A 15,619-nucleotide genomic window follows, 5' to 3' on the forward strand; every position below is an offset into this window, starting at 1 on the left:
GAGCGGAGCCGAACCGAGCCCGAGCGGAGCCGAACCGAGCCCGAGCGGTGCCGAACGGAGCCGAACCCGAGCCGAACCGAGCCGAGCGGCGCCGAAGCCGAGCCCGGACCCCAGCCGGAGCCGGAGCCGAAGCGGAGCCGGAGCGGAACCGGAGCCGAACCGGAGCGGAACCGGAGCGGCCCCGGCGCCCCTGGAGCGCGGCGGGGGCTGAGCGCGATGCTGCGGCCCGGCCCGGTGAGTGCGGCCCCGGGACCCCAGTACAGACCAGTGCCTGCATCCCTCCCAGTATAGACCAGTGCCTGCATCCCCCGCCCAGTACGGACCAGTGCCTGCATCCTCCCAGTACAGACCAGTTTCCCTGCACCCTCCCAGTATAGACCAGTTTCCCTGCACCTTCCCAGTACAGACCAGTGCTTGCATCTCTCCCAGTATAGACCAGTTTCCCTGCATCCTCCCAGTATAGACCAGTGCCCCTGCATCCCTCCCAGACCAGCCCAGTGCCCCTCCATCCCTCCCAGTTCCCCTGCAGCCCTCCTGGGAGGGACCAGTTCCCTCCTTTGCGTCCCTCCCAGTACAGACCAGTCCCCCCCGTTGCATCCTCCCTGCCCAGGCCAGTCCCTCATCCACCCTCCCAGTATGTCCCAGTCCCCCCCCGACATCCCCCCAGTATAGACCAGTCCCTGCCCAGCATCCCCCAGTACGGACCACTCCCCATCTTCCTCCCCCCAGTATAAACCAGTCCCCACCTCCGATTACAGCCCAATCCCCCCAGTACGGCCCAGTCCCCTCCCGGTATAACCCAGTCCCTCCCTCCATCCCCCCCAGTACAAACCAGTTCCCCCCCCCGACCCCTCCCCTGCACTCTGGGGACCCCCCCCTATGAGGGGGGGGCAATTTGGGGGTCCCCAATTTTGGGGGGGGGGGGGGATGTGCAGCGCCATGGCGATGGTTGCCGCGGCGACGGGAGCCCATGGAGATGGGGGGGGGGGCGACGCGGCAGGGGGATGCGGTGAGGCCTGACCCCCCCCCGACCCTCTATAGGGGCTTCCCCCCTCCCCCCCCCCAGCCCTATAGGAGCTATAAGGACCTATAGGGGCCTTGCTGGCGTCTCTGCCAGCCCTATAGGCCCCCCCCCCGGTCCTGCTGGCGTCCCCCCGGCCCTATAGGGGCTGTAGGGCCTCTCCTGCCACCCCTCCCTGGTCCTATAGAAGCTATAGGGGCTGCCGATCCCCTGGCATCCCGCCCATCCTATAGCCCCCCCCCCAGCTCCATAGGGGCTCTCTGCCCAGCCTCTCTCATCCCATAGGTCCCCCCCCAGCCCTATAGGGGCAGCCCTGGGCCTCCTCTACCCCATAGGGACACCCCCATGTCTGCTACCATCCCCCCCCGCCCCCCCGGCTGTATAGGAGCTATAGGTCCCCTCCCGGGTCCCCCCCCTCCTGCCACAGAGGCTCTAAGGGACCCCCAGCCTCACCTATAGGTGCTGCAGGGCCCCCTCCCCAGCCCTATAGGGACCGTTTGCCCACCCATGGTGGGAACCCCTGACCCTATAGGGACTATAGGCCCCCATCTTGTCAGGTTCCCCACAGGGGCTATAGGGACCCCCCGTGCCCCCCAGCCCCATAAAAGCTATAGGGGTCCTCCCGGTCATCCCCCCCCATAGGGGCTATAGGGACCCCTGCAGCCTCACCGGGCTATAGCTTCCCCCCGTTCCCCCTGGCCCTATAGGGACTATAGGCCCCCCCACCAGGCCCTCCCCAGCCCTCCCCACCCCATAGGGGCTATAGGCTCCCCCCTTGTCCTTATTGCCCCCCCCAATGGCGTGACGGGGCCTCCTCTTGCAGCCCTGGAGGAGCTATAGGGCCTCCTCAACCTATGGCTCCCCCCAGCCCTATAGTAACTATAGGCCCCCCCCCATGTCCTACCTGCCTTCCCCTACTCCATAGATGGCCCCCACCACCCTATAGGGCTCCCCTGGCTCTACAAAAACCCTATAGGACCCCCCACCCGATAGGGCTCCCCTGGCTCTATAGGACCTCACGCCCTATAGAGCTCCCTTGGGTTTATAGGAGCTATAGGACCCTCCCACACTCTATAGGGCTCCCCTGTATCTATAGTGCCTATAGGGACCCCCCCACACACACACCCTATAGGGCTCCCCTGGCTGTATAGAGGCTATAGGACCCCCTCACCCTATAGAGCTCCCCTTGCTGTATAGGGACAATAGGACACCCCCCCAGGGCTCCCCTGACTCTATAGGGGCTATAGGACCCCCTCACCCTATAGAGCTCCCCTTGCTGTATAGGGACAATAGGACACCCCCCCCCCCAAGGGCTCCCCTGACTCTATAGGGGCTATAGGACCCCCTCACCCTATAGGGCTTCCCTGGCTCTCTAGGGGATATGGGGCCCCCCATCCTACAGGACTCCCCTGGCTCTATAGGGACTATAGGACCCCCCTCACCCTATAGGGCTCCCCTGGCTGTATAGGGGCTATAGGACACCCCCCCCCCCCCCCCCAAAAGGGCTTTCCTGGATTTATAGTGGCTTTAGGACCCCCTCACCCTATAGGGCTTCCCTGGCTCTATAGGGGATATGGGGCCCCCATCCTACAGGACTCCCCTGTCTCTATAGGGGCTATAGGACCCCCCTCACCCTATAGGGCTCCCCTGGCTCTATAGGGGCTATAGGACACCTCCCCTATAGGGCTCTCCTGGCTTTATAGGGGCTATAGGAACCCCCTAGACCCTATAGGGTTCCCCTAGCTCTATAGGACACCCCCCCCATAGGGCTCCCCTGGCTCTATAGGGGCTACAGGGCCCCCAGCCTCCTTCCAGGGCCATCAAACTGGTCCCAGTTCGCTGGCTCTACTGGGGGTGCCTTGTGGGGGGGTGTGTGTGCACGTGTGTGCGTGTGTGTGCACGTGGGGGGGGGGTTGCACGTGTGCTTGTGCGTGCATAGGCGTGCAAACGTGAGTGTGCACCCACGTGTGCGCGTGCACGGGCACGGCCCAGCTTTGCACCCTCGTGCCCCCCCGTGCACGCCCTCGTGCACGCCCTCGTGCAAAGCCGGCAGCCTCGCACGCCCCTCGTGCACCCCCCGCGGCTGCACCCAGCCTTGCACGCTCCCCGCGCGCGCGCGGCCGGCTCGTTAATTTAACGCTCAATTAACTCATTCCCGGGTGCAGTGCACTGCGCGGGGGGCGGGGGGCGGGGGGGGACACGTGCAGCGCACGGGGGCATTTTGGGGTGCACGGCCCAGCGCTGCTCGGGGGCGCAGTGCACGAGGTGGTGCGGGGTGCAGTGCACGCGGGGCTTGCAGTGCACGAGGGGGGTGCAGTGCACGAGGGGGGTGCAGTACAATTCGGGGGTGCAGTGCAATTTTGGGGCGCAGTGCAGCGTGCAATGCAATTTGGGGATGCAGTGCCACGTGCAATGCCATTTTGGGGTGCAGTGCAACATGCAGTGAACTTTAGGGGGTGCAGTGCAGTGTGCAATGCCATTTTGGGGTGCAGTGCAACATGCAGTGAACTTCGGGGGGTGCAGTGCAGTGTGCAATGCGATTTTGGGGTGCAGTGCCACATGCAATGCCATTTTGGGGTGCAGTGCAACATGCAGTAAACTTTGGGGGGTGCAGTGCAGTGTGCAATGTGATTTTGGGGTGCAGTGCAGTATGCAGTGAGATTTGGGGGCGCAGTGCAGTGTGCAATGCCATTTTGGGGTGCAGTGCAACATGCAGTGAACTTTGGGGGGGTGCAGTGCAGTGTGCAATGCGATTTGGGGGCGCAGTGCAGTGTGCAATGCCATTTTGGGGTGCAGTGCAACATGCAGTGAACTTTTTGGGGTGCAGTGCAGTGTGCAATGCCATTTTGGGGTGCAGTGCAACATGCAGTGAACTTTGGGGGGGTGCAGTGCAGTGTGCAATGCCATTTTGGGGTGCAGTGCAGCGTGCAATGCCATTTTGGGGAGCAGTGCAACATGCAGTGAACTTCGGGGGGTGCAGTGCAGTGTGCAATGCCATTTTGGGGATGCAGTGCCACGTGCAATGCCATTTTGGGGTGCAGTGCAACATGCAGTGAACTTTAGGGGGTGCAGTGCAGTGTGCAATGCGATTTTGGGGTGCAGTGCAGCGTGCACTGCAATTTGGGGGTGCAGTGCAACATGCAGTGAACTTTGGGGGGTGCAGTGCAGCGTGCAATGCAATTTGGGGGCGCAGTGCAGTGTGCAATGCCATTTTGGGGTGCAGTGCCACGTGCAATGCCATTTTGGGGTGCAGTGCAACATGCAGTGAACTTCGGGGGGTGCAGTGCAGTGTGCAATGCCATTTTGGGGTGCAGTGCAGCATGCAGTGAACTTTGGGGGGGTGCAGCGCAGCGTGCAATGCAATTTTGGGGTGCAGCGCAGCGTGCACTGCAATTTGGGGGTGCAGTGCAGTTGGGGGTGCAGTGCACTTTGGGGTGCAGTGCTGTGCAGTGCGTGTGTTGGGGGGGGGTTTGGGGGGGGGACACGTGCAATGCCAGGGGGCGTGTGCAGTGCCGTGCAGTGCCGGGGGCCTGTGCAGCGCTGGGGGGGCCCGTGCAATTCGGGGGGGGGGGGCTCTGTGCAGTGCTGGGGGGGTTGTGCAGTGTGTGTGGGGGGGTCTGTGCAGTGGGGGGGGGTCTGTGCAGTGTGGGGGGGGGCTGTGCAGCGTGGGGGGGGCTGTGCAGAGCTGGGGGGGGTGTGCAGTGCTGGGGGGGGGGCTGTGCAGTGCTTGGGGGGGGGCATGCAATGCCAGGCGGCGCTGCTTGCAGTGCTGGGGGCTCCATGCAATGCCCGGGGGCCTTGTGCAATGCCGGGGGGGTCCGTGCAATGCCGGGGGGGTCCATGCAATGCCGGGGGGGGTCCGTGCAATGCCGGGGGGGTCCGTGCAATGTCGGGGGGGGTCCATGCAGCGCCGGGGACCGCGGACGCTGCTGCTCGGGGCCGCGACAGCCGCGGGGGCCGCTGGGCCGGGGGGGCGGCGGGGGCTGCACCGCCGTGTGCTTGGAAAGACTAATGAGGGGGGGGGCTGGGGGGGGGCAAGGGGGGGAAGTGATGCAAAAACGGGGGGGGTGCAGAAAAGGAGGGGTGCAAGAAGGGGGGGCGAGGAAGAGGCAGAAGATGGGGGCAAGGGGGGGGAGGGAGGGGGGGGCGGGAAATGGGGCGCAAGGAAGTGCAAAGGGGGGGTGCAAGGGGGGGGATGCAAGAAAGGGGGGGCAAAAAGGGGTGCAAGAAAGGAGGGTGCAGAGAGAAGGGATGCAACAGAGAGGGGGGTGCAAGTTGGGGTGCAAGCAGGAGGGGTGCAAAAAGCGGTGCAAGAAGGAGCAAAGGAGGAGGAGAGGGTGCAGGAAGACGGGGTGCAAAAAAAGGGGTGCGCAGCGGTTGCAAGGAGGTGGGGTGCAAGGAGAGAGCTTAAAAGCGATGCAAGTCGGGGTGCGAGGCAAAGCAACGCGAGGAGGGGTGCAAGAAGAAGGGGTGCAAGAGAAACGGGTGCAGGGAGGACGAGTGCAGGATGGGGTGCAAGGAAGTGCGATGCAAGGAGAGGGGATGCAAGAAAGGGGTGCAAGAAGGGGGGGGTGCAAAAAAGGGGTGCAAGAAGGAGCGGTGCAAGGGGGATGGCTGCAAGATGGGGTGCACGGAGGGGGGGTGCAAGAGGGGCTCCACGGAAGCGATGCGAGACGGGGTGCAAGAAAAAGCGATTGCAAGAAGGGGTGCGAAGAAGAGGGGTGCAAGAAGGAGGGGTGCAAGGAAGAGCGACGCAAAGAGGGGTGCGAGGAAGAGGGGGGCAAGAAGGGGATGCACAGCCGGGGTGCAGCAAAAAAGGGGGGGCACGAAAGGGGTGCGAGATGGGGTGCAAGAAGGGGTGCAAGGAGGAGGGGTGCAATAAGAAGGGGTGCAAGGAGGAGGGGTGCAAGAAGGAGGGGTGCAAGGAGGGGTGAAAGGAGAAGGGGTGCAAGAAGGGGTGCAAGGAGGAGGGGTGCAAGGAGGGGTGCAAGAAGGAGGAGTGCAAGAAAGAGGGGTACAAGAAGGGGTGCAAGGAGGGGTGCAATAAAAGGGTTCAATAAAAAGGGGTGCAAAAAGGAGGGGTGCAAGGAGGGGTGCAAGAAGGAGGGGTGCAATAAGGAGGGGTGCAAGAAGGGGTCCAGGAAGGGGTGCAAGGAGGGGTGCAAGGAGGAGGGGTGCAAAGAGGGGTGCAAGGAGGAGGAGTGCAAGAAAGAGGGGTGCAAGGAGGAGGGATGCGAGAAAATGATGCAAGCTGCAGGTGCAAGAAGGAGCAGTGCAAGAACGCGATGCGAGCTGGGGGGCGAGGAGGAGGGGTGCAAGGGGGGGGGTGCAAAAAGGGGTGCAGGAAGGGGGGGGGGGCAAGAGGGGGGTGCAGGACGGGGGGGGGGTGCAGGGAGCGGGGCCGCAGCGCTGGGCGCAGCCCCCGGTGCAGGCCGGGGCCGCAGCGGCGAAGCCGGGGAGGGGGGGGCGCAAAGGGGGGGGGGGCAGGAAGGGGAAGGGGGCGCGGGGGGGGGGTGGGAGCAGGAAGGGGGGGGGCAGGAAGGGGAAGGGGGAGGAAGAGGAGGAGGAGGAGGAGGAGGAGGAGGACGAAGGCGGCGCGGCCGAGGGTGCTGGGTGCAGGCGGGGCCCCCCTGGCGGGGACGGTGCGTGCGTGGGCACCCATGGGTGCGGGGAGGGGGGGGGGGGGGGGGGAGGGGGCGTTGCACACGCGTGTGCATGCACGGGGAGGGGGGGGATGCACAAGCACGCGTGCATGGGGAGGGGGAAGGGGGCCGGGCGCGCGCAGGGTGCAGGGATTGGGGGGGGGGGGGGGGGCGCGAGCGTGGGCGTGCACATGGGCGGGGTTTGCACACGCGCGTGCACGCAGGTGGATGTGAGCGTGGAAATCTGGGTTTGGAGGGGCTCGTGTGTGTGCACACACGTGGGTGTGTGCAGGGAGGTGTGTGCACGTGGCTAGGGTGTGAGGAGACGGGGTTGCACGCGCGTGTGCGTGCAGGTGGATGCGTGCACGCGCATGGATGGGTGCAAGGATGCGGCTGCACACGCGTGTGCACGGTGTGGATGTGTGCAGGGGTGGGTTTGCACGTCGATGTGTGAAGGGATGGGGTTGCACACGTGTGTGCTTGCACAGGGGTGCATGCATGCATTTGGGCCGCAATGAGGTTGCACACTCGTGCATGCACATGAGCACAGGAGTGTGCAAGGATGGGTTTGCACACGTGTGTGGGCATGCACGTGGATCTGTGCGCGGAGGTGTGTGTGCATGGATGAGGTGCACGTGTTTGCGCATGGATGTGTGTGGATATGGTTGCACATGTGTGTTTGCATGCACAGAGGCGTGCATGTTCATTTGTGCAAGGATGGAGTTGCACACGTTTGTGCACAGGGATTTGTGTGGGCATAAGTGTGCAAACACAAGCGTGAGCATGCAGGGAGGTGTGTGTGCATTTGTTCAGGGGCTGCACAAGTGTGTACATGCATGTAGATGCATGTGCACGTGGATATATGTAGCAATGGGGTTGCACGTGCGTGTGCACCTGGATGCGTGCAAGGTTTGTGTGTGGCTGTGTGCACACGGATGTGTTCCAGGATGTGAGAGTGTTTGGGGCTGGTGTGGCGTTGCACATGCCTGTGCACATGCACAGATATGTGCAAGGATGAGGAGGAAGTGTACAGGGAGGGGGTTGCACACGTGTGTGCCTGCACATCTGCTTGCACACCCACAGGTATACACCTGGATGTGTGTGCACGTGTGTGCACGCTTGTGCAACGAGTACGGTTGCCCACGTGTGTGCACTTGCACATGGAGGCACATGCACATGTGCTTGTGTCATGACAGGCTGCACACGTGTGTGTGTGTGCAACCGCAGGCACTTGGGTCTGTGCAGGGATGTGCATGCACACATGTGCAGTGCCGGGAGCCACCCATGGGTGTTCCATGGTGCTGGGTGCTGCTGGGGGGCACGGGGCTTGCACCAACCGTGCATGCAGGGTGCATTGCACGGCCGCTGCGTGGTCCACATTGCACTGACGTGGCTGTGCAAAGTGCAGTCGCATTGCTTGCACGTGTGTGCGATGCATTGCATGGCCCTTGCACGGTGCATTTTGCACCAAGCTGCTCGTGCATGGTGCATTTCATCGCCTTTGCACAAGCACAATGCAGTGCATGGCCCTTGCACAGTGCATATTGCATCAAGGTGCCCGTGAACATCGCTTTGGATTGGCCATGCCTGTGCAAGATGCATTGCATCGCCCATGCATCGTGCATTTTGCACCAAGGTTCCCATGCATGGCACATTGCATTACCTGTGCGTGTGCACAATGCCTTGCATTGCCTGTGTCTGGCGCACTGCTTTTTTGGTGCGCACGTGCTGTGCGTTGCATGGCCTGCACATGGTGCAGATTTGCACTGAGCTACCTGTGCATGATGCATTGCGCTGCTCATGCACATGCATGATGCATTTCGTTGCTTCTTTATGGTGCATATTGCAGCAAGGTGCCCGTGCATGATGCATCGCACCGCCCATGCATGTACAAGATGCATTGAATGGCCTGTGCACAGTGCATCGCATCAATCATGCCCATGCACAACACGTTGCACTGCCCTTGCATAATGCACTGGGCTACGCATGCATGATGCATTGCATCGACCATGCCCATGCATGACGTTGCATTGCCTGTGCATGGTGCAAATTGCACCGAGCTGCCTGTGTGTGGTGCACTGCATTGACCATGCCCATGCACAATACATTGCATTGGCCATGCACAATGCATATTGCACTGAGCTGCCCCTGCACTGTGCACTGCGTCAATCGTGCCTATGCACAATGCATTGCATTGCCCGTGCATTGCATCAACCATGCCCATGCACGACATGTTGCACCACCCATACATGGTGCATATTGCACCAAGCTGCCCGTGCATGGTGCATGGCATCAACCATGCCCATGCACGACATGTTGCATTGCCTGTGTGCAGTGCATATTGCACCGAGCTGCCCATGTATGGTGCGCTGCATCAAGCGTGTCCATGCACAAGACATTGCATTGCTCTTGCATGGTGCATCTTGCATGGAACTGCTTATACACGATGCATTGCATCAACTATGCCCATGCACAACGTGTTGCATTGCCTGTGCAAGGTGTATATTGCACTGAGCTGCCCATGCACAGTGCACTGCATCAACCATGCCCATGCACAACACGTTGCATTGCACGCGCACGGTGCGTATTGCATGGAGCTGCCTGTACGTGATGCACTGCACCAACCATGCCCATGCACGACGCGTTGCATCACCCATGCATGGTGCGTATTGCACGGAGCTGCTCATACATGATGCATTGCATCAGCCATGCCCATGCACGACACGTTGTGTCACCCGTGCATGGTACATATTGCACCGAGCTGCCCACGCATGGCTCGTTGCACCGCTGGAGCACTCCCAATCAGCCCCGTGCCTCCCCCTTGGCTCCCCCTCTTGCTGCCCCGCCCCACTAACCCTTCTCCCCTCGCCTTGCAGCACCACCCGGGCCCCTGAAGCCGGAGGATGCCCCTTGGCCATGCCGGCGCCCCTTAGGATGCCGCTGCCGCCGGCGCCGGCGCTGCTGCTGCTGCTGCTGCTGCTGCTGGCCCCGGCGGCGCCGGCGGCCGCCCCCACCTCCTGCCCCGCCGCCTGCTCGTGCAGCAACCAGGCCAGCCGGGTGATCTGCACCCGCCGGGAGCTGCTGGAGGTGCCGGCCAGCATCTCGGTCAACACCCGCTACCTGAACCTGCAGGAGAACCACATCCAGGTGATCCGCACCGACACCTTCAAGCACCTGCGGCACCTGGAGATCCTGCAGCTGAGCCGCAACCTGGTGCGCAAGGTGGAGGTGGGCGCCTTCAACGGCCTGCCCAACCTCAACACGCTGGAGCTCTTCGACAACCGCCTCACCACCGTGCCCACCCAGGCCTTCGAGTACCTCTCCAAGCTGCGGGAGCTGTGGCTGCGCAACAACCCCATCGAGAGCATCCCCTCGTACGCCTTCAACCGCGTCCCCTCCTTGCGCCGCTTGGACCTGGGCGAGCTGAAGCGCTTGGAGTACATCTCGGAGGCGGCGTTCGAGGGCTTGGTCAACCTGCGCTACCTGAACCTGGGCATGTGCAACCTGAAGGAGATCCCCAACCTGACGGCCCTGGTGCGCCTGGAGGAGCTGGAGCTCTCGGGGAACCGCCTGGGCCGCGTCCGGCCGGGCTCCTTCCAGGGGCTGAGCAGCTTGAGGAAGCTGTGGTTGATGCACGCCAGGGTGGCGGCGGTGGAGCGCAACGCCTTCGACGACCTCAAGGCGTTGGAGGAGCTCAACCTGGCGCACAACGAGCTGGCCTCGCTGCCCCACGACCTCTTCGCCCCCTTGCACCGCCTGGAGCGGGTCCACCTGCACCACAACCCCTGGCGCTGCGACTGCGACGTCCTCTGGCTGTCCTGGTGGCTCCGCGAGACCGTCCCCAGCAACACCAGCTGCTGCGCCCGCTGTCACGCCCCGCCGCCCCTGCGGGGACGCTACCTGGGCGAGCTGGAGCCCGGCCACTTCACCTGCTACGCGCCCGTCATCGTGGAGCCGCCCGCCGACCTCAACGTCACCGAGGGGATGGCGGCCGAGCTCAAGTGCCGCACCGGCACCGCCATGACCTCGGTCAACTGGCTGACGCCCAACGGGACGCTGATGACGCACGGCTCCTACCGGGTGCGCATCTCGGTCCTGCACGACGGCACGCTCAACTTCACCAACGTCACCGTGCAGGACACGGGGCAGTACACCTGCATGGTCACCAACGCCGCCGGCAACACCACCGCCTCGGCCACGCTCAACGTCTCGGCCGCCGATGCCGCCGCCGCCGCCGCCGCCGCCGCCGCCGCCACCGGCTACACCTACTTCACCACCGTCACGGTGGAGACCACCGACGCCGGCGGCGAAGAGCCGGCCCCGCAGACGGCCCCGGCGCCCACGGCCGGCTGGGAGGCGGCGGGCGGCTCCACGGCGGCGCCGGCCACCCGCGCCACCGGCAAGCCCTTCACCGTCCCCATCACGGCGGCGGCGGCGGGGGCGGGCGGCGGCTTGCAGGACCTGGACGACGTGCTGAAGACCACCAAGATCATCATCGGCTGCTTCGTGGCCATCACCTTCATGGCGGCCGTCATGCTGGTGGCCTTCTACAAGCTCCGCAAGCAGCACCAGCGCCACAAGCACCGGGGCGGCCCCGCGCGCGCCGTGGAGATCGTCAACGTGGAGGACGAGCTGGCGGGGGCGGCGGGGGGCGCCGGGGGGGGGCCGGCCGGGGACAGCCGGCTGGCGCTGCCGGCCTTGGAGCGCGACCACCTCGACCGCTACGCCGCCTTCGCCGCCCACTACGGCAACAGCGGGGCGGCGCTGGGCTGCGGCAAGAACCCGCTGCTCAACTCCGTGCACGAACCGCTGCTCTTCAAGAGCCCCTCCAAGGAGAACGTGCAGGAGACGCAGATCTGACCCCCCCCTCCCCCCCCCGTACGCACCCCAAAACTCCCCCTCCCGCCCCGTGCCCCTGCCCCGATGCTGCCCCCCCCTCTCTCCCCCCAGGACTGGGGTGGGGGGGCGCGATGGGCGGAGAGGGGGGCGATGGAGGGAGCGGGGGGTGCACGGGGGCGGGCGGTGCATGGGGTCGGGGCCAAGGGCTGCGGCGGGGGTGGGCGACGCGCAGCTTTTTTGCAGCGAAGCGCTTGTGCGGTGCACGGGGGTGGGCGATGCACCGGGGGTCGTAGCGAAGCACTTGTGCGGTGCAGGGGGTTGTGCGATGCACTGACTTTTGCAATGAAGTTCTCATGCAGTGCACGGTGGTGTGCGACGCACAGGCTTTCTGCAGCGAAAAACTTGTGTGATGCACAGCGTTGTGCAATGCACCAGCTTTTGCAGTGAAGGACCTGTGCAATGCATGGCACTGTGCAATGCACTGACTTTTGAAATGAAGTTCTCACGCAGTGCACAGTGTTGTGCAATGCGCCGACTTTTGCAATGAAGTTCTCACGCAGTGCACAGTGTTGTGCAATGCGCCGACTTTTGCAGTGAAGCACTTGTGCAATGCATGGTACTGTGCAGTGCGCCGACTTTTGCAATGAAGTACCTGTGCAGTTCACAGTGTTGTGCAATGCACAGGCTTTTTCACTGAAGTACCTGTGCAATGCACAGTGTTGTGCAACGCACTGACTTTTTCAATGAGGTATCTGTCCAATGCACAGCACTGTGCAATGCACTGACTTTTGCAACGAAACACTTGTGCAATGCATAGCGTTGTGCAATTGCACAGACTTTTTGCAATGAAATGCTTGGGTGATGCACGGTGTTGTGCAACGTACTGTTTTTTGCAATAAAGCACTTGCGCAATGCACAGTGTTGTGCAATGCACAGGCTTTTGCAAAGAAGCGCTTGTGCAATGCGCAGTGACGTGCAATGCACAGGTTTTTGCAGTGAAGGACCTGTGCGATGAATGGAGTTGAGTGATGTACAACTTTTTGCAATGAAGGAGTTGTGTGATGCATGGCACTGCGCAATACACGGGCTTTTGCAGTGAAGGAGTTGTGCAATGCACATTGTTGTGCAAAGCACAGCCTTCAGTGAAGCCCTTTGTACTGCACAGTGCTGCACGATGTGTAATGCACAGCGTTGCACAATGCACGGGCTTTTGCAGTGAAGTTGTGCAATGTGTTGTGCAAAACACTGGCTTTACAATGAAGGACTTGTGCAATGCACGGGCTTTTCCAATGAAGCACTTGTGCAACTCACAGCATTGTGCAGTGCATAGGCTTTTGCAGTGAAGCAGTTGTGCAATGCACAGCATTGTGCAAAGCACAGGCTTCTGCAATGAAGGCCTTGTGCAGTGCACAGTGCCATGCAATACACAGTGTTTAGCAATGAAGGAATTGTGCAATGGACATTGTCGTGCAATGCACAGGCTTTTTCAGTGAAGGCCTGGGGCAATGCATGCACTTTTGCAGCGAAAGATTTGTGCCGTGCACAACTGTCGGTAATGAAGGACTTGTGCAGTGAACAGTGCTGCACAATGCACAGCCTTCTGCAATGAAAACCGTGTGCAAGACACAGGTTTTTGCGGTGAAGCAGTCGTGCAATGCACAGCGTTGTGCAATGCACGATCTGCAATGAAGTAAGTGCGCAATGCACAGCGTCGTGCAGTGCACAGCATTTTGCAGTGAAGACTTCGTGCAACGTGTGGCCTTTTGCAACGAGGGGTTTGTGTGATGCACAGTGCTGTGCAATGCACAATCTTGTGCCAAGAAGGCCTTCTGGGGTGCAGTTTCTTGCAGTGACGGACTTGTGTGATGTGTGGAGTTGCGTGATGCACAGCCTTGTGCCATGAAGCACTCGTGCAGTGCACGGCCTTTTGCAGTGAGATAGCTGTGCAGTGCTCAGCGTTGTGCAATGCACTGTGTTTTGCAATGACTACCTTGTGGAACGCACAGGTTTCTTGCAACGAAGGGCTTGTGCGATGCACAGTGTTATGCAGTGCATGGCCTTTTGCAATGAAAGACTTGTGCAACGCGTGGCGTTGTGCAGCTCATGGCCTTTTGCATCGAAGGACTCGTGCAACGCTCGGGGTTGTGCAGTGCACAGCGTATGGTAATCAAGGACTTGTGCAATGCACAGTGTTCTTCAGTGGCGGCCTCGTGCAATCCACAGGGTTGTGCAATGTGCAGGGTTCAGCAATGGACTGCTTGTGTGGTGCACAACCTTCTGCACTGGAGGTGCAGCGCACAGTGTTGTGCAATGGTAGCCTCGTGCAATGCACGGCCTCGTGCAGTGCACAGCCTCGTGCAATGCACGGCCTCGTGCAATGCGCAGCCTTGTGCAATGCCTTTCGCAATTGACCACTTTCATGATGCACAAAATCGTGCAATGCATGGTGCTGTGCAATGCACGGTGTTCTGCAGCAAGGGCATCATGCAGTGCACAACGCTGCGCAGTGCACAGAAGCCTCGTGTGATGCACGGCTCCGTGCAACGCACAACCTTGTGCTGTGGAGCCCTTGTGCAATGCATGACACTGTGCAATGTGTGGCCTCATGCAGCGTGTGGCCTCGTGCGATGCACAACCTCATGCAATACAACCCCCCCCGTGCCAAGCACAGCCTTGTGCAACACTTGGCCTCGTGCAAAGCACGGCCTTGTGCCACCCAGCCCCTCGTGCAATGCCTGGCCTTGCGCAACGGCAGCCTAATGCAATGCACAGCATTGTGCAATGGCTGCCACAGGCGACGCTCAGCCCTCGTGCAACGTGCGGCCTCGTGCCCCCCCCCCCCGTGAGCACCTCCAAGGAGGATGTGCAAGGGACGCAGAAGGGAGGGCCCAGATGACGGGGGGGCCTCGTGCAACGCGGGGCCTGGTGCAACGACGACGTCACGTGACAGCAGCCTTGTGCAACATGGAGCCTCGTGCAACGTGGGGCCTCGTGCAACGTGGGGCCTCGTGCAACGTGGAGCCTCGTGCAACGGTTGTGCAGCTGCAAACCCCTCCAGAGTGCCCCAAGACCGTGCGAGAGACACAGACGCGGCAGCCTTGTGCAACACGTGGCCTCGTGCGACACGGGCTCTCGTGCAATGGACTTGTGCAACGCGTGGCTGCGTGCAACGGCCTCGTGCAACATGGGGCCTCGTGCAACATGGGGCCTCGTGCAGCGGCCTCCTGCTGTGGACTTGTGCACCGGCCTCGTGCAATGCGGGGCCTTGTGCAACGCGGGGCCTCGTGCAAAGGCCTCATGCAATGGACTCGTGCAAGGCGAGGCCTCGTGCAAGGGCCTCGTGCGACGCCCCGTGCCACAGGCGACCCCCCCCACCCGCCCTGCGCTCTCGCTTGCTTGCGGCCCCCCCATGCTGCCCCCTCCCCCCTCCTCTCCCCCCCCCCCCCCCCCAAGGGGGCAGAAATAAAAGGGGGGGGAGGGGCAAGGGGGGGGAGGGGAGGGGGGGGGGGGGGGCCAAGGGGGCTTTTCTAGGCCCGGGGGGGGGATTTTTAATTCGCCGCGGCCAACACTTTCCTATTTTAATAAAATCCATCACGGTGTTTCCAACCGCCGCCGGGAGCCTCTCTGGGGGGGGGGGGGCGGGGCGGGGGGGCAAGGCGTGTGCTTGGCGTGTCCTTAGCGTGTCCTTAGCGGGGTTTTTGGGGGTGTTGGGGGGGTGTTGGGGTGATTTTTGGGGGGGGTTGGGGGAAATTTGGGGTATTTGGGGGGCGTTTTGGGGTTTTGCACGTGCGGGGGGGGGGCCGCACACGCCAAGCACACGCCAAGGGGCGCGCACACGCGTGTGCGAGGCATGAAGGAGGACGTAGGGATGTGAAAGGGGGGGGGGGGGCTCCCCCCGTTTCCATAGCAACCAGCGGTGCCCCCCCCCAAAAAAAAAATCCCCCTCCCCACCGGCCTGCGGATGCTCGTCGCCATGGCAACGGGCCGGTTGCCGCGGCAGCGCTGGGATGGGGAGGGCACTGCGGCGGTCGCCATGGCAACGCTGCACGGGGGGGGGCGGGGGGAGCGCTCCCGGTTGCCGTGGTAACGGTGCTGCAGAGCGGTCGCCGTGGCAACC

General features: G+C 62.4%; 1 protein-coding gene across 2 annotated transcripts; it reads left to right on the forward strand.

Annotated features, from left to right (window-relative positions):
- The first annotated feature begins 93 nt into the window (after positions 1-93).
- LOC136788645 (leucine-rich repeat-containing protein 4B-like) lies at positions 94-14,923 on the forward strand. Of its 2 annotated transcripts, none has more exons than XM_066987255.1 (2): positions 94-234; positions 9,540-14,923. In XM_066987255.1, the coding sequence occupies exon 2, from the start codon at positions 9,580-9,582 to the stop codon at positions 11,521-11,523; it is 1,944 nt and encodes a 647-aa protein (XP_066843356.1). In that variant the 5' UTR covers positions 94-234; positions 9,540-9,579; the 3' UTR covers positions 11,524-14,923. The 2 variants fall into 2 exon arrangements, with proteins under 2 accessions (XP_066843356.1, XP_066843355.1); XM_066987254.1 differs by lacking the exon at positions 94-234 and adding an exon at positions 6,560-6,663.
- The last annotated feature ends 696 nt before the right edge of the window (positions 14,924-15,619 follow it).

The sequence above is a fragment of the Anser cygnoides genome, chromosome W, assembly GCF_040182565.1.
Source record: "Anser cygnoides isolate HZ-2024a breed goose chromosome W, Taihu_goose_T2T_genome, whole genome shotgun sequence".
Classification (NCBI taxonomy): Eukaryota; Metazoa; Chordata; class Aves; order Anseriformes; family Anatidae; genus Anser; species Anser cygnoides.

What these genes read in the sequence shown, in the direction of transcription:
- LOC136788645 (XM_066987255.1), top strand. Translation starts at nt 9,580, where the DNA reads ATGCCGGCGCCCCTTAGGATGCCGCTGCCGCCGGCGCCGGCGCTGCTG.